Consider the following 23459-nt stretch of genomic DNA (forward strand, 5'->3'; position numbering starts at 1 on the left):
TCTCTCTCTCTCTCTTTGTTTTTTGTTTTTGTTTTTGTTTTTGTTTTTGTTTTTGCTTTTTTTGAGACAGGGTCTCACTCTGTTGCCCAGACTGGAGTGCAGTGGCCTGATCATGGCCCACTGCAGCCTCAACCTCCCTGGACTCAGGTGATTCTTCCCACTTCAGCCTCCCGAGTACCTTGGACTACAGACACATGCCATCATGCCCGGCTACTTTTTTTATTTTTATTTTTTGTAGAGACACGATTTTGCCATGTTGCCCAGGCTGGCCTTGAAATCCTGGGCCCAAGCAATCCATTCACCTCGGCCCCCAAAGTGCTGGGATTACAGGTGTGAGCCATGATGCCCAGCCAACCCCAGTCTTTTGACTCCCACTGTAGTGTTCCAGCCAATTTGGAGGGAGTTGAACAAAATTATTACAATTCAACAAGTATCAATTGAGTACCACTTACTTGTTGAATAGATATGGTTTAAAAATAAATATAAAACAGACCCACAGCCCTCAAAAAGCTAACCATTCTTTGTGGGAACAAGTAACATATGACACATTCAGATAACAGTATATAATAAAGTCACCTAAGAAATCCAGGAAAGTATTCTGATGTGGGTAGAGAAGAAGGAATACATTTGATAGTCCTTTGGAAGAAAAACTCAACAAATACCTATGATCCTTCTTACATTTAAATATTTTAATGACCAGACCCTTTAATCCAGCAATTCTACTTCTGTCAACTTATCCTGCAAAAATACTTACACCAGTGTTCGAGGACACATGAGTAAGAATGTGTATTACAGAAATGTTTGTAATGAGAAAAACAGCAACAGCTATAATGTCCACCAGTCAGGAATTAGTTAAATTTATTGTGTTAAACCCAAACAATGGTATACTATAAAGGTATTTTAAAAATTGAAGTATAATAGATAGATACACATTTGCCTGAAAGTTGTGCAATATATGTTGTTAAGTGAAAAAAGCAATTGGTAAAAACAGTATGAATAATTTGATGCCATGTTTATAAAACAAAGCAAAAACATACATTAATATATATACAGGAAAAAAACCTAAATTAATATACACGTTAGACTGTTAAAGGTGGTGATCACTTGGGAGGGAGGCTACAGGGACCTTTTCTGTACTGTTTGAAATTTGAGAAGCAAGCATTAATTTTATAAGGAGAAAAAATAAATAAATATTTGTCTCAATCTGCTCTACTTTGGATGAACAAATTGGAGGGGGGCTTTTCTTTTCCAAATGCATACCATTTTTAAATAACAATTCACACATATATTACTGGTCTAATAAAAATTCTCAAACTTCCATCAAGGAGTGACTAAGAGACAACTCACCATTAAGACTCCAAAATGGGTGAGATGGTCACACTGACAGATTGTGTAATTTACGTTTGTTTCCTTTACTTTACAGCCTGATGAATTCCATCCACCCAGCCCATCTGTAGGAGACAGAAGGAAATTTCAAAGCAATTTTGTTTTTCTCAGAAATGTTTAACTTTTCATTATATGCACTATTTAAACGTATGTTATAATTAGTATTATTTGCTAAGACAGCAAGATTAGGGGTATAATTGAACACTGAAATTAAATTAAGTCTAATAGACTAAACTGACTTTTTGGGGACTTCGTAAATGGCATAAGTTCTTCAGCTCTCACTTTTCCAGTTTTTGTACCATACCTCTATAAATTAGGACAGACTCTAACCATGAACAAAAGTCCTGCCACCACACTACAGTGACAAAGACTTTTTTTAAAAGTGGCCAATAAATAGGAAGCAGGCAGATCTGGAATCTTTTTAAGGACACGGACATATGGAATATAGGCTGGCGCTTGAGCTTACTCAGAGGGACTAGAATAGACATCTGAAAACCCAGCTGAACCCGCAATTCAAAGGGTCTCAAGTGCTTTGAACCAAAGTCAGATCATGGTCTAGAACTCTGCAGGGCCAATTAGAGCCTCTGCTCTACTGGACACCTGGCTAGTTTCTTCTGAGCACACTCAGGGTTTAGAACTAACACTTATACTTCCATAACCTGTAGATCTCAGGTACTAGACCGGATTGAGAGTAGAACTACACGAGTGGCACTAGACCAAAGGGGTTATCCCAGGGCAGGCAGCTAAGTGTGGTCAACATTTGTCCATCTGGGATAATGCCAAAGGTTCCAGAGGTTCTAGATGCATGGGACAGAGGTGCAGGGGCAAAGGGTGACCTGAGATTAGCCCAGTAATTTGCATTAATGAACACAGAGATCAACTTATTGAGGTTGTAGGGGACAAAGCTCATCACTTTATAGGAGTTTTATCCTGAGAGACTTGGAAGGAATCAGGAAAGGGCAGGCAGTGTTATTTTTGTCTGTCAGAAAGAAGTAGTATTCTTATACCCTAGGGAGCCAAATGGGAAGAGAATTTCCATTTTGTCCCAGAATTCCAAGGATAGTGAAAAAGGGAAAGGTCCTAGGCAGAGTTTCCACAGGCAGAAGGACTCCTCACTTAGCCACTCCTGGCGTTCTTAGGGAAATTGATTCTGTTTGGAAATTGTCTGAGATTCGGTGATAACCCTGGATATTTCCAGTGAAGATAGCAGGCCTAAGAGCAAATCAGTCAGCAATGACCATTCCCAGTCTCTTTTACTATCTGTCTCCAAAGACTCATGCTTATTCCAGCAATTAGGATCCTTAGAGACCAACAAAGAAGTTTCATCTCCTCAATGAAAAGATAAAAAGACTGGGGCTCAGAGGGGGTATATTGCTTACCCAAGGTCACACAGTCAGTCTAAAAGAGGTGAGGAGAAAAAAAAAGGGAAGGAGGTTGTAGATCTTGCAAAACTCTGTGGGAAAGCCCACATAAAGAACCAGGTATTCCTTCCTCAACTTTCTTCAAACAACTCAAGGTTACTCTGCGCTGGGCCTTCCAAATTTCTTTCTTCCAACTTTGCTTACCCTCGAGTTGTGTGATTTTTCTGATTTCCCAAATAATTATCTTTGGGGCCTAAGATACTTATCATAAGCTCCTATACTCTTCAGGAAACTGCGGGTAAGGAGCAATTAGTTATTGGGCATGATTGGAGCGCTGTAGTCCCAGCACAAATTGAGAGATCTTACCTATCAAAAAGGAAAGTTGTCTTAATTCCCATGCCCTAATTTGATATAAAAATCATATCCTGTATCTTGGTCATTCAGAATGCTCTGTAGGGTCTGATAAGACAGTAGTTTGAGCACAACTCCTTCCCATTTAACTGCCAAGTGGGAAAATGGTCTGGGGCAAAGTCAAAGTTGCTAACAAAAATACTTACTATTATTCTCAAAATCCCAAAAGGCACAGTGAACTTGACCATAATTCTGGAAAAAAGGAAATCAGAGGTAAACACCTTGCTTTGTGATATTTACCATATAGTAACATATACACACAAGTGTTTTCTTCTCAATACGTTTTCCCATGGTAGACATGAACACACTCATATGCACACACATATACACATACACATTTGGGCCATTTGTGAATTGGCTGTTAGACTAACTCCATCTAACTCTGGATTTACAAGTGAGAAAACAGCATGTCACTGGATGGTGATCTGATATGTCCTTTAAAATATTTGGTAGTATTAAAAATTGCCATGCCCTTCTGGTACAAGGCTATGGATAGTCAATGCTGGGCTGATGTGTTCCTTCCGCAGCTTTGGAATTTGGGCCTCACTGCTGAGATCAAGCCTTATGAACACAAATTTGATCTGTTCCCTCATTAGGCCTACAGAACATTCCTAAGATCTCACCAGCTCCTATAGTCTTCAGGAAACTGCAGGCAAGGAGCAATTAGTTACGGGGGATAATTGAAGTGCTGTAGCCCAGACCAAATTGAGAGATCTTACCTATCTAACATGTTTCATTTGGTGTTTGCTTCTTTAAATTTCCTCTCCCTCTCTTCCTTCTCTCCTTCCCTTCCAGAAGCAAGACCAGTGAAAAGTATGCTGAACCATATGGTCTTTTAGACTGGGAACTGAGAAATATATTGAGACTTCACACTGGCCATACATTAATGTCAAATAATGGAATAGTCATTCATACTTGTACTTAGGCTAAATTTGATTATTTAGTAATATATACCTTATTTTATGCCATACGACTATGCTTTTAGTTCTTTGGTGATAATTCACACACATTTTAATGTTCTTTATGGAAATTCAAGTAATACAAATATTCAATTATTTTGAGTGAAGTTGCTTGCCTCACTCAAAAATAAATGGAATCACATGTCATTTAGTGTGATGGGACATCCAAAAGATCCAGTCACTGCCCCACCAATCTATCACAGTGCTAGAATGCCTATCACTTTAGGATAAGGCATTATTTCTAGAAGGTTCCAATTATAACACACCTTTGCTACCTGGAATAGGACATTCTTCATTAAGTGTTAGAATCACATCTGTTAATTAACAAATTACTTTTAACAGAAACATCGTGAAGAGTTCCTGAGGCCATTTGATTCAGAACTGAAAATGGATATATTACCTGGTTTCCTCCAATATGCTGCAGAGTGATAACCACTGGGTCAGCTAAGTTTTGAATAAACATATCTGAAATGCTGGCACTCACAACATATGTGGTTAATGCTTTAGTGATGTTTTTGGTCTGCAGATGAAACAAAAGAGGAGTTCAGGACCTAAATTTCTAATTACATATTAATAATCAATCTGGAATTTTGAAGTGCTACACACAACATTAGGTACAGAAATGTGGAAAATAAAATTGCAAGCTAAGGTCAAAGGTTATTCAGCTCATCTCCTGTCTTCACATAAGGTCTCCATTATACCAAGCTAGAAGAATTCATTAATCCATCTATCCATCCAAATGTCTATCTAGCATGCATTGGTTTTGCATCTGCTACTCAGTACTGCACTAGCAACAAAATGAAACTATTCTCTATTTTGATAACTTTCTGGACCTTGACATTTCACAACTTATCCCAGTTCTAACTCTCAACCATCCTTGCTTACTTTTAGGGAGCTCCTCTATAAGAAACCTAAATCTATCATGTTTAAGTTATAAACCACTTCTTGTTCTATTCTGACAGAGATGGAAGCAGGTTGATGAACACTCAGTTTGAAACAAATCTCAGAGGACAGTCATTGCCTTCTTAGGGGACTGTGAGCTCTGAAGGCAGAGCCCAGGCATTGTATAGCCTGGTGTTCCTCACATATCCTAGCACACAGCAGGTGTCTTGTGCCCACAGTGAGCCACTTATTATGTGCTTTTAATGCACATGCCATTTGCAGTCCTCACTGAAACCATATAAGCATTTTTCAGATAAACTGAGGCTTGGGTGGCTCAGTGCCTATATGGATAAAGGTCACAAGGCTAGTGAATGACAGGGCAGGGATGCTTAATAAATGTCGGTTTAAAGGCAACAAACTAGAATGTATCTGCTGAGAAGCAGGGCTTGCTAACTAACAGTGCCAAAGTACCCCAGGCCAAGGCTTCAGGATGCAAGTCAGCTGAGAGGCTGCCTTTTCTGGGGCACAGGCACATGTGAAGAGGCCAGAGATAGGGCTGGTGATACCAGACAAGAGGGAGAGGAAGAAAAATCTCTGAGGACTTCCCCAAAAAAGCCTAGAGGACATGAACCCAGATGATATTCCTTGGAGACCCTGCTGGGCCACTTTCAGAAGATGCCAAGGTTTCATATTTCTGAAGAAACAGTGTGCAGTCCCTACTACCTACCCTACACACCTGAGCCCTGCAGCCTGGGTAGTCGCGAATTCAGCCTGGGGCTCCACTAAGACTCTACTTACTTCCTGTTTCTGACCTGTTCTGTTCATTCAAAGCCAGTCTGGGGCAACCTGATTTAGAGATGGCCAGCAGCAAGATATAATGGGAAGGGCCCTGCTGACATTCAAAAGGCCAAGTGCTAACCCTAGCTCCCTTGTTCCTCCTAAGCCTTATTACCCCTTCTTGGTCTGTTGGTGACACTAGGAAAGATGGCAGACTAGATGTTATTTAATGATCCTCCCAAGTTAGTCTAAGAGACACAGTTTTCTGTAGTGAAAAGGCCAAATGAGGAGACACATGCTATGACCCAAAGCTTAATTAGCCTTTTCTCTGGTCTCATTTCCCTTACTACAAAATGGTAGCCATGCCAGGAAAGGAACAGAGCCTTCCCATCCTTCCACCCTTTGCACTGTAGGCTCAAGTTTTATCTGGTATACCTCTGAACTTTTAGACAAGCTATTCCCTCTATCTGAAACTCTCTTCCCTCCTTCTCTTTGCCCTGTTTCATCTTTGAGCTCCTACTCAACTTCAGGACTCCGCTGAGACCTTTCGCTCACTGCACTTTCCTGATCTCCCAGATGAGTGGTAGATCTCCTCTTCTATGCACCCAGAGTCTCCGTGCTGTATTGTAACCGTCTAGTGCCTGTCCCTCTCCTTGAGAATCACAGCTAGTGGAGGCATGGAGGAGGAGACACATATTATCCAAGAGTGGTGCCTTATCAACAATTTCTGTGGACCAGGCATAGTGGCTCACACTTGTAATCCTAGCACTTTGGGAGGCAGAGACAGGAGGATGGCTTGAGGCCAGGTGTTTGAGACTAGCTTGGGCAACAAAGTGAGACCCTGTCTCTACAAAAAAAAAAAAAAAAAATTCCGAAAATTAGCCAGGCACGGTGGTAAGCACCTATATTCCCAGCTTCTTGGGAGGCTGAGTCAAGAGGATCACTTAAACCCAGGAGTTCGAGGTTGCAGTGAGCTGTGATTGCACCACTACACTCCAGCCTGGGTGGCAGAGCGAGATCCTGTCTTTAAAAGACACAAACAAACAAACAAACAAATGTCTAAAGTTATATGTCATAATGACTTAAGATTTTGATCAAAAAAATGTTAGAGGAAGTAGTGTGAAAGCAAGGCTGTGATACTCAGGGATTCAAGAAAAACAGAATTAAAGAGCAGCATCTTTTGTAAGTACTCATTCCCCAATAACCAGTGGCACAGATCCCAGCCTTGGGTCACCCCTTCAGTGTTAGAACGTTTAGGTCTCTTTTCTCCTCCAGCAGACTGGAAGTTCCGTGAGGGCAGGCACTATGTCTCTTGCTCAGCATTGCATCCTCAGCATTCAGCACCATGTAAGACACACAGTAGGAATTAAATAAATATTTGCTGAATGAATAAATGATTGAGTGAATAAATGAATAAATTGTGGCACCTTCAGCAGATTCCTTCCCCTCTCTGAGTCTCAATGTCCTCAATATCCATTTTACTTTTACCAATGGTAAACTGAATAGATGGGATGATATGAGTTAGGAGGGCCCTTTCAGCACTGAATTTGACGGCAGGCTAGTTCTAATCCTTCTTCATCTGGTACTATGACGTTTGCAGGCTAATTTTGGCAAAGATCTTTAATCTTTTTCAGTAGAAAGTGTTAGTGAATAAAAATGACTTATTAAGTGTGAAATCTATGCAAAACAAGTTTATCTCTTATTCTATGAGGCAAGCACAGCCCTCTGAAGAAAGGAAAGAAATTAAGACCAAAATAATGGCATCTCAGGTGACACAGAGAAATTGTAAGCCTTCCAAAAGAGTCAGAGTGTTATGGATCACATTTTTAATTTTTATTAAAATGTTTTGCCCTAAATATTTTGCCCAGGAGGCAGGAAGGAGAGCAGAGGCTCACTTACTCCAAGCAGCCATCCTGGATGGGATTTGAACTAAGCCCACAGGAACAAATAGAATTTAGATAGAGAAAGGAGTGGCTAGAGAACTCCAGGGGAACAGAAAGTCTTACAGACATAGCTGGAGGTGACATGGTATAGTTGAGGTGGTGTGTGGTATGGGTATGTGCTATATTTTGAGTTGACCCAGTGCAATCTCCCACAAAAGAAATGTGAATATTTGACCATTAGAAATTCATTACTTTGGATAACCTCTTTAGAAATACAAACACATCTAGGAAAATTAATGTATTGACTTCTTAAATACATGAACTTTCAAGTCAGATAGCCTGAGTTTGATTCCTAGCTGCGCCACTTTTTAAGTATGTGGCCTTGGGAAAAATTACTTAAACTTTTTGAGTCTTGACTTCTCATGAGAAGTAGATGAAATAATAAATGTAAATATTAACAATTAATAGTGTTCATTATCTTCAAATTCATGCAAACTCTGATTACTGTCTTCCCAATAAATAGATGAGACAGAGTGGTCTAAATGAACGAGCCTTTTGTTAGGCAGAGACCTAAGACAGGATAATAATAATAATAGTAGAGCAAACAGTTAACACGGTACTTATGTGCCAAGCAGTATTGTAAGCACTTTAAATACACTAACTCCTTTAATCCTTCAATAGCTCTATAAGGTATTCATATTACCCTATGCTACAGAGAAGGAAACTAAGGCACATGAAGGTTGAGTAACTTGCTTGAGGACACATAGGCAGAATACGGCATTGCCAGCTTTAAATTCAACCAGGCTGCCCCTGAGTCCACACTCTTCAGCATCACATCAGGCTGCCTCTGTTTTCTAGTGGGTGAGGACTGCAGCCTTCAGGGAAAGTTCTGTGGGGGCTGTGGGAAGTAGCAACAAATGCCTGCAGGCAAATGTCCTTCTGGATACCACCCAGCTTCAAAGGAATTGGCCCAAAATAGTGGACATGTTGGCTTTGAGGAGCCAGGGCAGATTTGGGAGGAAAGCACTGACAAGCCGAAACATTATTTCATCAGGAGAACTCGCTGTTCTTTTCTGGCTTTGAAACATCTTGAGACCTCTGTTTAGCCACCAGATAATCCTTAAGGTCCCTTCCAAAGCTGAGATGTTGTGAAAATTAAAAACTGTAGAACATCATTAAAGTAGACGTTGATTCATGTTAAGGGGCAAGGGTTGTGCTGGAAGACTTGTGGAATCAATCAGCATATTCTAAAATAAATAGAATATCATGAAAATAGCAAGAGTTCATAATTACAATGAGTCACCATATGCCAGTTCATCACAGTCACCACAGGCAAGAATTTACCTTAAAGAGTGAAGTTTGGCCAAAGAAATTAAACAAGATCGTTTGTAAGTTGCTAAGAGGAATTCTCTCCGTCAGTGATTTCGGCAAATATATGGAAGCCAAAATCCCTCCCACAGGGACATTGCCTAGGAAAATCTGTCAAGAAAAGCCAAAAAATGAAAATTGGAGTTTTCATTCATCATAGTGAAGTCTTGCCCACCTCCCACCCCAGTTCAGCCTCAGAATATCACTCAAAGGGCTGAAAGGTGGGAACTAGCTCCATAAGCTATGATATACTTTACACACACACACACACACACACACACACACATATACAATCACAGGCCAAGACATGATCCTGGTACACATAGACATAGACACGAACACACATCATCTTTTCCTTTCTAAGCCTATTCCTGAGGTTCTCTCCCTCTGAGGTTCTCTCCCTTTGATCTCCTTTCACCTGGGTAATAATAGAGATGAGAGGGAAATGACAAATTAGGTCATTTGCCCTGATTATTAGAAATAAAGACCAGTCTTGGAAATCAGGATACCGTCCTCCATATGATAAAAGGAAAAAACAAAACAACAACAAAAAACACAATACAATGGGATTAGGCACTTTCCTCATAGTTTATGGAGCAATGTTTTGGTTAAAAAGTGAAGCAGTAAAGTGAGGCATTAGCGCTTAGCAATTCTGCTGCATGTCACAGCTATGGTTTGAATATGTCCCCCCAAAAGCATGTACTAGAAACTTAATCCCCAACGTGATAATAATGGGGGCTGGGGCACAATGGGATATGTTCAGGTCATGAAGGCTCCACCCTGTTGAATGGATCAATGCCAATTATAAAAGGGCTTGAGGCTGTGAGTTAAATCTTTTGTTCTCTCTCTCCCTCTCTTTGCACATCTGCCATTGGATGACACAGCAAGAAGGCTCTCACCGCGGGTGGCCCCTTGATCTTCGACTTCCCAGTCGTCAGAACTGTGAACCAATAAATTTCTCTTCATCAGAAATTACCCATTCTGTGGTATTCTGTTATAGCCGCACAAAACGGAATAAGACATTCACTATTAGAAGTATTTGCTGAGTTGATTGGTAATAGTATTTGACAAGTACTGGAACATTTTTGAGAGTCAAAAAGGCTTTGTTAATAATTACACTAAGTCCACAGCCATAAATCGGGACTCTGCCAGACAAAACAGGATATGTGGACACACTTACTTGCATTCTCCCATTTAATCTATCAACTCTGAGAGGTAAGTTGTATTATGGCAACAGGAAATGGCTTAGAAAGGTTAAGTGACTTGCTTAGGGTCACACAACTGAGATGTGGTTGAACAAAGATATATACAATTTTGGCCCACTTTTAAAATTTATTTGTTGCCTCTCAAGTTGCTATTATTTAGCTGGGTGTATAACGGGGGTTAAAAGTGAATAATATTTCTAAAAATGACTTGTAGTCTCAAAAGCCATATGGCTCTTTGCTAAGCAGAAATGAACTCTGCTGGGGCAGTCAAGTACCATGGAGAGGACATGATTTAGCTTCTACATGTAAGCAATTTGGTACCAAGAATACAACCGGTGTTGTTTGTTTTGTCTCTCCACCAAGATTCATGATAGAAAACCCCATTGTAAACAAAATACACTGGGAATTCAACATCTGTTTCAGTATGGCTAAGTAGCTCCTAATAAACTCAACCTTCCTGCATGTAACAACAATACAAAGTAACAACGACTTGAAGGCACTGGAAAATTACCAGACAGTTTCTGGAGAAGAGTAAACACTTGGAAAAAGGTAACATCACAAGGTGGGGTACCCGTTTTTATAGCTTGCAGCCTGATGGCAGGCTGAAACTAATGCTGTGAAGGACATCTAAAATTTTGATTTTTTTTTTTTCTAAATTGCAGTCTTTGTGGAATGAAGAACCAGAAACAAAAGTCAGGGCAACCATAGCCACTGGGAGGTGATGGGGGTTGTGGGGGGACATCTGGAATGGAAAGCGGGATCCAAAATTCTGAGTATAAGTTCTGCCCAAATATCTGCCTTACCTCTGGACCACATATGTACAGGACAGATTTCCACTAAGAATGAAGGAAGTTAACTGAGATTTGAACTGCCAGTCAAGAGATGGTGTCTAGAGTATAGACCAACCAAGTTAATTGCCTGTTATGACAAAAATCTATAATCTACAAAAGAATAGAGTAGAATCTAGAGTGTTCATATATAACATTTATAATACCCAGGACATAATCCAAAATTACTCAATATATGAAGAAAAAATGTGACCCATTTTTAAAAGACAATCAATGGAGTTAAACCTTGAGATGATCCAGATATTAGAATTAGCAGACAAGGATTTTAAAGCAGCTAGGATAACTATGCTGAGGTATTCAAAATAAAATATGTTTGCAATTAATGGAGAGAGGAAATAATAGCAAAAAAAAATATGGAAACATACAAAATAGAAATTCTAAACTTTAAGCATAATATTGGAATTTTTTAAAAAGTAAATTTTATTGTTTGTATTTAAGGTATATAACATGATATTATGGGATACATATAGAGAGTAAAAAGGTTACTATAGTAAAGCAAATTAACATATCCATGATCTCACATAGTTACCTCTTTTTTTGTTGTTTTTATGGCAAGAGTAGCTAAAATCTATTCATTTAGCATGAATTCCAAAAACAGTACAATTTTTAAAATTGCACAGGATGGGTCCAATAGTAACACAAAAACAACAGATGTCTGCAAATTTAAAGGTAGATCAGCAGAAATGATCCCTTTAGAAGAATAGATAGTGAAATAATTAAAAACATGAACAGTCTCAGGGATATGTGGGGAAGTATCAAAAGGTCTTACATACAAGTAATTGGAGTCTCAAAAGAAGAGGAAAGAGAAAATGGTGAGGAAACAGTATTTGAAGGAATAACAGTGAAAATTTCCCTAAATTCAGTAAAAGGTATAAATTTACATATTCAAGAAGCTCAGCAAATCCTTGGCACGATAAGAACAAAGAAAAAAAATGCCCAGGCATATAATAGTCAAACTGCAGAATATCAAAAAATATTTTAAAAAGCCAGAGAAAATTTACACATTATATACAGAGAAACAAGAACTCAAATGATTACTGATTTCTCTTCAGAAAACATAGAGGCCAGAAGAGAGTGAAATGATATCTTTAAAATGCTGGGGACTGGGGGAATGACTTGCCAATCCTGAATCCTATAGCAAACAAAAATATCCTTCAAGCATAAAGATAAAATAAAGACATTTTCAGATAAATTAAAAACTAAGAAAATTTATCATCATCAGACCTTCATTACAATAAATCCTAAGTGAATATTTTTTGAGCTGAAGGGAAATGATACCAAATAGAACTCTGACCTTCAGGAAGGAATGAAGAGCATCAAAAATAATACATATCTAAGTAAATGTAAAAAACCATTTTTTCTCTCAATTTTTTAAAATAACATAGGACTTTTTAAAGTAATGACTATAACATTGTCTTGTGAAGTTTATAATCTTTTTGTGTAAAATGTGTGTGTGACAATTATAGCATAAAAAACAGGGGGCATAAATTGATACGTCTAGTTTAAAGTTTCTACATTTTACATGAAGCAGTACAATATTAACTCTAAGTAGACTGTAAAAAATATACAAGTGTATATTATAATCTCTAGAGCAACCATTAAGAAAAAAATGCAGGCCAGGCATGGTGGCTCACGCCTGTAATCCCAGCACTTTGGGAGGCCGAGGCAGGTGGATCACTTCACGTCTGGAGTTTGAAACCAGCCTGACCAACATGGTGAAACCCTGTCTCTACTTAAAAAAAAAAAAAGCCGTGCGTGGTGGCACATGCCTGTAGTCCCCTCTACTCTGGAGGCTGAGGCACAAGAATCACTTGAACCCAGGAGGCGGAGGTTGCACTGAGCCCAGATTGTGCCACTGCACTCCAGCCTGGGTAACAGAGGGAGACTCCAAAAAGAAAGGAAAGGAAGGGAGAAAGGAAGGAAGGAAGGAAGGAAGGAAGGAAGGAAGGAAGGAAGGAAGGAAGGAAGGAAGGAAGGAAGGAAGGAAAAAAGAAAGAAAGAAAGAAAGAAAGAAAGAAAGAAAGAAAGAAAGAAAGAAAGAAAGAGAAAGAAAGAGAGAAAGAAGAAAGAAAGAAAGAGAAAGAAAGAAAGAAAGAAAGAAAGAAAGAAGGGAAGAAAGAAAGAAAGAAAGAAAGAAAGAAAGAAAGAAAGAAAGAAAGAAAGAAAGAAAGGGGCGGAGCAAGATGGCCGAATAGGAACAGCTCCAGTCTCCAACTCCCAGCGCGAGCGACACAGAAGACCGGTGATTTCTGCATTTTCAGCTGAGGTACTGGGTTCATCTCACTGGGGAGTGCCGGACGATCGGTGCTGGTCAGCTGCTGCAGCCCGACCAGCGAGAGCTGAAGCAGGGCAAGGCATTGCCTCACCTGGGAAGCGCAAGGGGGAAGGGAATCCCTTTTCCTAGCCAGGGGAACTGAGACACACAACACCTGGAAAATCGGGTAACTCCCACCCCAATACTGCACTTTAAGCAAACAGGCACACCAGGAGATCATATCCCACACCTGGCCGGGAGGCTCCCACGCCCACGGAGCCTCCCTCATTGCTAGCACAGCAGTCTGTGATCTACCGGCAAGGCAGCAGCGAGGCTGGGGGAGGGGCGCCCGCCATTGCTGAGGCTTAAGTAGGTAAACAAAGCTGCTGGGAAGCTCGAACTGGGTGGAGCTCACAGCAGCTCAAGGAAACCTGCCTGTCTCTGTAGACTCCACCTCTGGGGACAGGGCACAGTAAATAATAACAAGCACAGCAGAAGCCTCTGCAGACGCAAACGACTCTGTCTGACAGCTTTGAAGAGAGCAGTGGATCTCCCAACACGGAGGTTGAGATCTGAGAAGGGACAGACTCCCTGCTCAAGTGGGTCCCTGACCCCTGAGTAGCCTAACTGGGAGACATTCCCCACTAGGGGCAGTCTGACACCCCACACCTCACAGGGTGGAGTACACCCCTGAGAGGAAGCTTCCAAAGCAAGAATCAGACAGGTACACTCGCTGTTCAGAAATATTCTATCTTCTGCAGCCTCTGCTGCTGATACCCAGGCAAACAGGGTCTGGAGTGGACCTCAAGCAATCTCCAACGGACCTACAGCTGAGGGTCCTGACTGTTAGAAGGAAAACTATCAAACAGGAAGGACACCTACACCAAAACCCCATCAGTACATCACCATCATCAAAGACCAGAGGCAGATAAAACCACAAAGATGGGGAAAAGGCAGGGCAGAAAAGCTGGAAATTCAAAAAATAAGAGTGCATCTCCCCCGGCAAAGGAGCGCAGCTCATCGCCAGCAACGGATCAAAGCTGGACGGAGAATGACTTTGATGAGATCAGAGAAGAAGGCTTCAGTCCATCAAATTTCTCAGAGCTAAAGGAGGAATTACGTACCCAGCGTAAAGAAACTAAAAATCTTGAAAAAAAAGTGGAAGAATTGATGGCTAGAGTAATTAATGCAGAGAAGGTCATAAACGAAATGAAAGAGATGAAAACCATGACACGAGAAATACGTGACAAATGCACAAGTTTCAGTAACCGACTCGATCAACTGGAAGAAAGAGTATCAGCGATTGAGGATCAAATGAATGAAATGAAGCGAGAAGAGAAACCAAAAGAAAAAAGAAGAAAAAGAAATGAACAAAGCCTGCAAGAAGTATGGGATTATGTAAAAAGACCAAATCTACGTCTGATTGGGGTGCCTGAAAGTGAGGGGGAAAATGGAACCAAGTTGGAAAACACTCTTCAGGATATCATCCAGGAGAACTTCCCCAACCTAGTAGGGCAGGCCAACATTCAAATCCAGGAAATACAGAGAACGCCACAAAGATACTCCTCGAGAAGAGCAACTCCAAGACACATAATTGCCAGATTCACCAAAGTTGAAATGAAGGAAAAAATCTTAAGGGCAGCCAGAGAGAAAGGTCGGGTTACCCACAAAGGGAAGCCCATCAGACTAACAGCAGATCTCTCGGCAGAAACTCTCCAAGCCAGAAGAGAGTGGGGGCCAATATTCAACATTCTTAAAGAAAAGAATTTTAAACCCAGAATTTCATATCCAGCCAAACTAAGTTTCATAAGTGAAGGAGAAATAAAATCCTTTACAGATAAGCAAATGCTTAGAGATTTTGTCACCACTAGGCCTGCCTTACAAGAGACCCTGAAGGAAGCACTAAACATGGAAAGGAACAACCGGTACCAGCCATTGCAAAAACATGCCAAAATGTAAAGACCATCGAGGCTAGGAAGAAACTGCATCAACTAACAAGCAAAATAACCAGTTAATATCATAATGGCAGGATCAAGTTCACACATAACAATCTTAACCTTAAATGTAAATGGACTAAATGCTCCAATTAAAAGACACAGACTGGCAAACTGGATAAAGAGTCAAGACCCAGGGCTGGGCGCGGTGGCTCAAGCCTGTAATCCCAGCACTTTGGGAGGCCGAGACGGGCGGATCACGAGGTCAGGAGATCGAGACCATCCTGGCGAACACGGTGAAACCCCGTCTCTACTAAAAAAATACAAAAAAAAAAACTAGCCGGGCGAGGCAGCGGGCGCCTGTAGTCCTAGCTACTCGGGAGGCTGAGGCAGGAGAATGGCGTAAACCCGGGGGGCGGAGCTTGCAGTGAGCTGAGATCCGGCCACTGCACTCTAGCCCGGGCGACAGAGCCAGACTCCGTCTGAAAAAAAAAAAAAAAAAGAGTCAAGACCCATCAGTCTGCTGTATTCAGGAGACCCATCTCACACGCAGAGACATACATAGGCTCAAAATAAAGGGATGGAGGAAGATTTACCAAGCAAATGGAGAACAAAAAAAAGCGGGGGTTGCAATACTAGTCTCTGATAAAACAGACTTTAAACCATCAAAGATCAAAAGAGACAAAGAAGGCCATTACATAATGGTAAAGGGATCAATTCAACAGGAAGAGCTAACTATCCTAAATATATATGCACCCAATACAGGAGCACCCAGATTCATCAAGCAAGTCCTTAGAGACTTACAAAGAGACTTAGACTCCCATACAATAATAATGGGAGACTTCAACACTCCACTGTCAACATTAGACAGATCAACGAGACAGAAAGTTAACAAGGATATCCAGGAATTGAACTCATCTCTGCAGCAAGCAGACCTAATAGACATCTATAGAACTCTCCACCCCAAATCAACAGAATATACATTCTTCTCAGCACCACATCGTACTTACTCCAAAATCGACCACGTAATTGGAAGTAAATCACTCCTCAGCAAATGTACAAGAACAGAAATTATAACAAACTGTCTCTCAGACCACAGTGCAATCAAACTAGAACTCAGGACTAAGAAACTCAATCAAAACCGCTCAACTACATGGAAACTGAACAACCTGCTCCTGAATGACTACTGGGTACATAACGAAATGAAGGCAGAAATAAAGATGTTCTTTGAAACCAATGAGAACAAAGATACAACATACCAGAATCTCTGGGACACATTTAAAGCAGTGTGTAGAGGGAAATTTATAGCACTAAATGCCCACAAGAGAAAGCAGGAAAGATCTAAAATTGACACACTAACATCGCAATTAAAAGAACTAGAGAAGCAAGAGCAAACACATTCGAAAGCTAGCAGAAGGCAAGAAATAACTAAGATCAGAGCAGAACTGAAGGAGATAGAGACACAAAAAACTCTCCAAAAAATCAATGAATCCAGGAGTTGGTTTTTTGAAAAGATCAACAAAATTGACAGACCACTAGCAAGACTAATAAAGAAGAAAAGAGAGAAGAATCAAATCGACGCAATTAAAAATGATAAAGGGGATATCACCACCGACCCCACAGAAATACAGAAAGAAAGAAAGAAAGAAAGAAAGAAAGAAAGAAAGAAAGAAAGAAAGAAAGAAAGAAAGAAAGAAAGAAAGAAAGAAAGAAAGAAAGAAAGAGAAAGAAAGAAAGAGAAAGAAAGAAAGAAAGAAAGAAAGAAAGAAAGAAAGAAAGAAAGAAAGAAAGAAAGGCAAATATATACAATTAAAGAGTCGGTAAACAATTAAAATTCAACTATAATAAATGTTAAAATAAAGCAAGAGACAACAGGAAAGAAAGAACAGAGGAACAAAAGCCAGAGGGATAGACAGAAATTAAAATAAAATGATAGTTCAAATCTAACCACATAAATAATTACATTAAATGTTAAAAAAACTACACACTCCAATTAAAAGTCAGATATTATCAGGATGGATAAAAAATGAAACACAAACTATATGCTATCTACAAGAGGTACACTTTAAATATAAAGACAGCTAGAAAGCAAATGAATATAAAATATACATTTGTACCTTTTAGAGTAACCATAAGAAGGCTTGGATGACTTGGTTTTTTATATTGAAACCAGATAAAATAATTTCAAGACAGTATTATGAAAGATAAAGAGGGATATTTAATAATGATAAATAGGTTTGGGGGTAGGATTAGTATTAGAAAGACAAACCAACACAAATGTATATGTGCTTAATAAAAGAGCCCCAAAATAAACAAAGCAAAACTTGAAAGGAATAAATGGAGAAATAGACAGTTGCACAAAATTAGAGATTTTAACACCCTTTTCAACTAGAGAACAACTAGGATAAAACAAAGATGATTGGAACAACACTGCTGGCACCTTGACCTATATCCAACAACTGTAGAATGCATATTTTTTTTTGAATTCCATGTGAAACATTCACCAAAATAAATCACACACTGGGATACAAAATAAGTGCTCTGAATCAGTGTCCAATATATGGTACTGTTTTTCCCATAGCCAGGATTCACAGTTCCAGGAATCAAGAGTTGGAAGTGGAAGTGACACTACTCACCATCACCCCTAATGATCCAGTAGCAAAATTTTTGCTTCCTATTCCCACAATATTACATTCGGCTGGCCTAGAGGTCTTAGTTCCCAAGGGAGGAATGCTGCCACCAGGAGACACAACATCGATCCCCTTAAAATGGAAGTTAAGATTGCCACCTGGACACTTTGGGCTCCTCCTACTTTTAAGTCAATAGGCTAAGAAGGGTGTTACAGTGTTGGCTGGGGTGATTGACTCGGACTATCAAGATGAAATCAGTCTCCTACTCCACAACGGAGGTAAGGTACGCATGGGATACAGGAGATCCATTAGGGCATCTCTTAGAGTTACCATGCCCTGTGATTAAGGTCAATGGGAAACTACAACAGCCCAACCAGGCAGGACTACAAATGGCCCAGACTTTTCAAGAATGAAGGCTTGGGTCACTCCACCAGGAAAAAAACCATGACCTGCGGAGGTGCTTGCTGAAGGCAAAGGGAATACAGAATGGGTAGCAGAAGAAGGTAGTCATCAATACCAGCTATGACCACGTGACCAGCTACAGAAACAGAGACTGCAATTGTCATGAGTATTTCCTCCTTCTTTTGTTAAAAACATGTTTGTGCATGTATACACTTGTACTAAGAAAATGTCTTCATTTTATTTCTTTTTTCCTTTATCATGTGACATAGGATTTACTGACTTCATATCAGCATTTAAGTATTGTTAATTTTATGTAATAGTATTTGTGTTGGGGATTTGTGCATTTCCAGTTGTACAAAGGATAGTTGTATTCTGTTAAACATAATTATGACCTTATTATTGTCTTTATTTGAAGATTATGTATGATCTCAGGAGATGTATATGGGTTCAACTTAGAAAGGGATGGATTTGTGATGGTTAATACTGAGTGTCAACTTGATTGGATTGAAGGATACAAAGGATTGATCCTGGGTGTGTCTGTGGGGGTGTTGCCAAAGGAGATTAACATTTGAGTCAGTGGGCTGGGAAAGGCAGACCCACCATTAATTGGGTGGGCACCATCTAATCAGCTTCCAGTAAATGTAAAGCAGGCAGAAAAACGTGAAAAGGAGAGACTGGCTTAGCCTCCCAGCCTACATCTTTCTCCTGTGCTAGACGCTTCCTGCCTTTGAACATCAGACTCCAAATTCTTCAATTTTGAGACTCGGACTGACTCTCCTTGCTCCTCAAGCTTGCAGACAGCCTATTGTGGGACCTTATGATCATGTAAGTTAATACTCAGTAAACTCATATATATATGTGTGTGTGTGTGTGTGTATTTACATACACACACACACACACATATATCCTACTAGTTCTGTCCCTCTAGATAACTCTAATACAATAAGCTTCAACCAATGTAAATGGATTGAAATTATACTAAGTATATTCTGTGACCAAAATGGAATAAACAAGAAATCAATAACAATAAGATATCTTAGGCTGGGTGGGGTGGCTCATGCTTGCCATCCTAACACTTTGAGAAGCTGAGTTTGAGACCAGCCTGGGCAACATGGAGAGATCTCATCTCTACAAATAATTTTTTTAAAAGTAGCCAGGTGTGGTGACATGCACCTGTGGTCCCAGCTACTCGGGAGGCTGAGGTGGGAGGATCACCTGAGCCCAGGAGGCTGAGGCTACAGTGAGTCGTGATTATGCCACTGTGCTCCAGCCTAGGTGACAGAGTGAGACCTTGTCTCAAAAAATAATAATACAATATCTTAGATAGCTCCAAATACTTGTAATTGAAATAATACACTCCTAAATAATCCACGGACTAAAGAAAAAAATAGAAAATATTTTGAACTGACATAATAAAAATACAACATATAAAAATTTGTGAACTACAGCTAAAGCAGTGCTTAGAAAGATATTTACAGCTTTTTAGGATTATGTCACAAAAGAAGAAAGGTCTAAAATGAATGATCTACAGATCCACATTAAGAAGCTAGACAGGCCAGGAGTTGTAGCTCACACCTGTAACCCCAGCACTTTGGGAGGCTGAGGCAGGAGGATTGCTTGAAGCTAGGAGTTCAAGACCACAGCAGACAACAAAGAAAGACCCTGTCTTTACAAAATAAAAAAATCTAAAAATTTTTAGCCGGGTGCGGTGGTATGTGCCTGTAGTCCCAGTTACTGGGGAGGCTGAGGTGGGAGGATTGCTTGAGTACAGAAGTTGAAAGTTGCTGTGAGCTATGGTCACACCACTGTACTCCAGCCTGGGTGACAGAGAGATTTCATTAAAAAGAAGAGGAAGAAGGGAAAGAAGAAGAAGCAGAAGAAGAAGAAGGAGAAGAAGGAGAAGAAGGAGAAGAAGGAGAAGGAGAAGAAGGAGAAGAAGGAGAAGGAGAAGAAGGAGAAGAAGGAGAAGGAGAAAGAGAAGGAGAAAGAGAAGGAGAAGAAGAAGAAGAAGAAGAAGAAGAAGAAGAAGAAGAAGAAGAAGAAGAAGAAGAAGAAGAAGAAGAAGAAGAAGAAGAAGGAAGAAGAAGAAGAAGAAGAAGAAGAAGAAGAAGAAGAAGAAGAAGAAGGAGGAGGAGGAGGAGGAGGAGGAGAGGAAGAGGAAGAGGAAGAAGAAGAAGAAGAAGAAGAAGAAGAAGAAGAAGAAGAAGAAGAAGAAGAAGAAGAAGAAGAAGAAGAAGAAGAAGCAGCAGCAGCAGAAGCAGAAGCAGAAGCAGAAGCAGAAGCAGAAGCAGGAGGAGGAGGAGGAGGAGGAGGAGAAGGAGAAACAGCAGCAGCAGCTATGTAAAGAAGATAAAAATAAAGCCAAAGTAAGTATAAGAAAGGAAGTAATAAATATAAAATCAGATATCAAAAAGTAGAAAACAAGTAATAGGGAAAATTAACAAGGCCAAAAGTTGTTTAAAAGGATCAACAAAATGGAAAAATCCCTATACTATCAAAAATAAAGGAACAAAAAAAGAAATTACCAACATCAGAAATGAAAGAAGGTTTATTACTATAAATCAGAGGTTGACAAATGAACCAGCAAGCCAAATCCTTCCTAAGGCTTGTTTTCGTATTGCTCTGAGCTAAGAATAGATTTTACATGCCATTTTTAGGTTTTGTTGTTGTTGTTGTTGTTAATAGCTTTATTGAGACTTTACTCACATACCATATACTTTATCCATTTAATGTATACAGTTCATTGGCTTTCATCACATTCAGAGTTGTGCAACTATCACTACAATCAATTTTAGACTATTTCCATCACTTCAAAAAGAACCCCTGTATGAATGGATGAACAAAATGTGGTAAATACATACAATGGAACATTATTCAGCCTTAAAAAATTAGCAAATTCTAACATGCTACAACATAGATGAACCCTGAAGACATTTTGCAAAGTGAAAAAAGCCAGTCACAAAGAACAAATATTGTATGATTCCATATACATGAGGTACCTAGAGTAGTCAAAATCACACGATCTGGAAGAATTGTGGTTGTCAAGGGCTAGGAGAGGGACGAATGGGGACTTGTTATTCAATGGGTCAGCTACTGGGGAGGCTGACCTCCCTAGTAGTTTTGGGAAGACGAACAATGTTCTGCAGACATAAGATGGTGACAGTTGCATAACATACATTTCATTTTTAAAAGGTTGCACAAAGAAAGAAGCAGAGGGAGAGGAGAGAACGAGAGGGAAGGAAAAGAGAGGAAAGCAAGGGAAGGAGAGGAGAGGAGAAGAGAGGGATGGAGAGGAGAGGAGAAGAGAGAGAGCGAGAAGAGAGGAGAAGAGAGGGAAGGAGAAGACAGGAGAAGGGAGAGAAGAAGAGAGGAAAAGAGAAAGAAGGAGAGGAGAGGGCAGGAGGCGAGAGGAATGGAGAGCAGAACAAAAACAAAAATATAAGAACATTCAGCAGACAGAGACCACCTGTGGCTTGCAAAGCCTAAAATATTTATTATCTGCCCTTTACAGAAAGTTTGCTGACTCCTGCTATAAATCCTACAGACGTTTAAAAAAAAGGAAAATATCATAAATTATTGCCAATAAGCTTGACAAGTTAGATGAAATAAACTCTTAGAAAAATACAACTCTGCAAGAAAAATACAACTATCCAAAACTGACACAAGATGAATCAGAAAATCTGAATGGCTCTCTATCCACTAAATAAATCTAGTTTGATATCAAAAAACTTCCCACAAAGAAATTTCAGACCCAGAGCGTTTCCTAGTGAACCCTATCAAGCATTTAATGAAATGATAGCAATGTTACACAAACTCTTTCTGAAAGTAGAAGAGGGACCATTTCCCTACTCACTTTTAGAATGTTGCCAAAATCTTTCTAAAGCCTGACTAATAAATCACAAAAAAAGAAAATTTCAGACCAATACTCTTCATGAATGTAAGGGCAAAAGTACTTCACAAAACATAAGATAAACACTTAGAAAATAGCAATACATAAACATGATGATACATCATGACCAGTAGGGTTTCTTCCAGGAATGCAAGATTGGCTTAACATTTTAAAATCAATATAATTTACCATATTAAGAGAATAAAGAGGAAAGCCAAATGATTACTTCGAGAGATACAGAAAAAGCTTTTGACAAAATTCAACAACAATTTGTGATAAATTTTTTCAGGAAACCAGGAGTAGTAGTAGTAACTGCCTCAATCAAATAAAGAACATCTTTTTAAAAAACAAAACAAAAACATGGGTAACATCGCAGTAATGGAAAAACAGTGAATACTTTTCTCCTAATATTAAAAATAAGACAAGGATGCCCACTTTAACCACTTCTATTCAACATTTTGTTGGAAGTACTAAACATCAGAATAGGCCCCCAGAAAGAAATAAAAGGAATAAAGATCAGTAAAGAATACATAAAACTCTCTATTGTCAGATGATGTTGGCTCACATGGAAAGTTCTAAGGAATCTCTAAAACAATTATTAGCAGCAATAAGTGAATTTAGCAAGTGCGTAAGAAACAAAATGTGTGTATATATATTATAGCATATAATATAAATAATATTTCATATGTAATCAATTCCATTTTTATATACTAACGGCAAATGATTGGAATATCTAGTTTTAAAACTATTCCATTTTCAACAGTTATCAAAAAACAAAATACTTAGGAATAAATTTATCAAAAGACATGCAATATCTCCCTACCTGAACTACAAAACATTGCTGAGAGAAATGTAAATAGAACTAAATAAATGTTCATAGATTAGAAGACTCGATATTAGTAAGAAACAAATTCTCCCCAAATTGACCAATAACTTCAACTCAATCCAAATCATAATCTCAGCAAGCTTTTTATATAAATTGATCAGCAGATTCAAAAATTTATATGGACATGCAAAAGGCTTAGAATAACCAAAGCAATCTTGAAAAGCAACAATGTTGAAGTATCTATATTACCTGACTTCAACACTTTAGGAACCAAGACGACCTGGTAATAACATAAGAGTTAAAACAAAACAAAACAAAACAGAACAGAATAGGAAAGCCCAGAAATAGCCTTACATTTACACAACTATTTGATTTTTCGTCAAAGGTACCAAAGCAAGCCAATGGGGAAGGAAAAGTCTTTTCAATAAATGGTGCTGGAAATAC

General features: G+C 39.3%; 1 protein-coding gene across 1 annotated transcript in view; it reads right to left on the minus strand.

Moving 5' to 3' along the window:
* The window catches only part of LOC105481375 (adhesion G protein-coupled receptor G4), a 111411-nt gene that overhangs the window by 20102 nt on the left and 67850 nt on the right, over positions 1 to 23459 (minus strand). Inside the window, exons 13-16 of the mRNA XM_011740908.2 lie at positions 9004 to 9138; positions 4518 to 4637; positions 3305 to 3350; positions 1348 to 1451 (exon numbers count right to left, since the gene is read on the minus strand). Of these exons, the coding sequence (XP_011739210.2) occupies positions 1348 to 1451; positions 3305 to 3350; positions 4518 to 4637; positions 9004 to 9138 (405 nt within the window). The remainder of the gene's footprint in view (positions 1 to 1347; positions 1452 to 3304; positions 3351 to 4517; positions 4638 to 9003; positions 9139 to 23459) is intronic.

This window comes from Macaca nemestrina, chromosome X (genome assembly GCF_043159975.1).
Source record: "Macaca nemestrina isolate mMacNem1 chromosome X, mMacNem.hap1, whole genome shotgun sequence".
In the NCBI taxonomy this organism is placed as follows: Eukaryota; Metazoa; Chordata; class Mammalia; order Primates; family Cercopithecidae; genus Macaca; species Macaca nemestrina.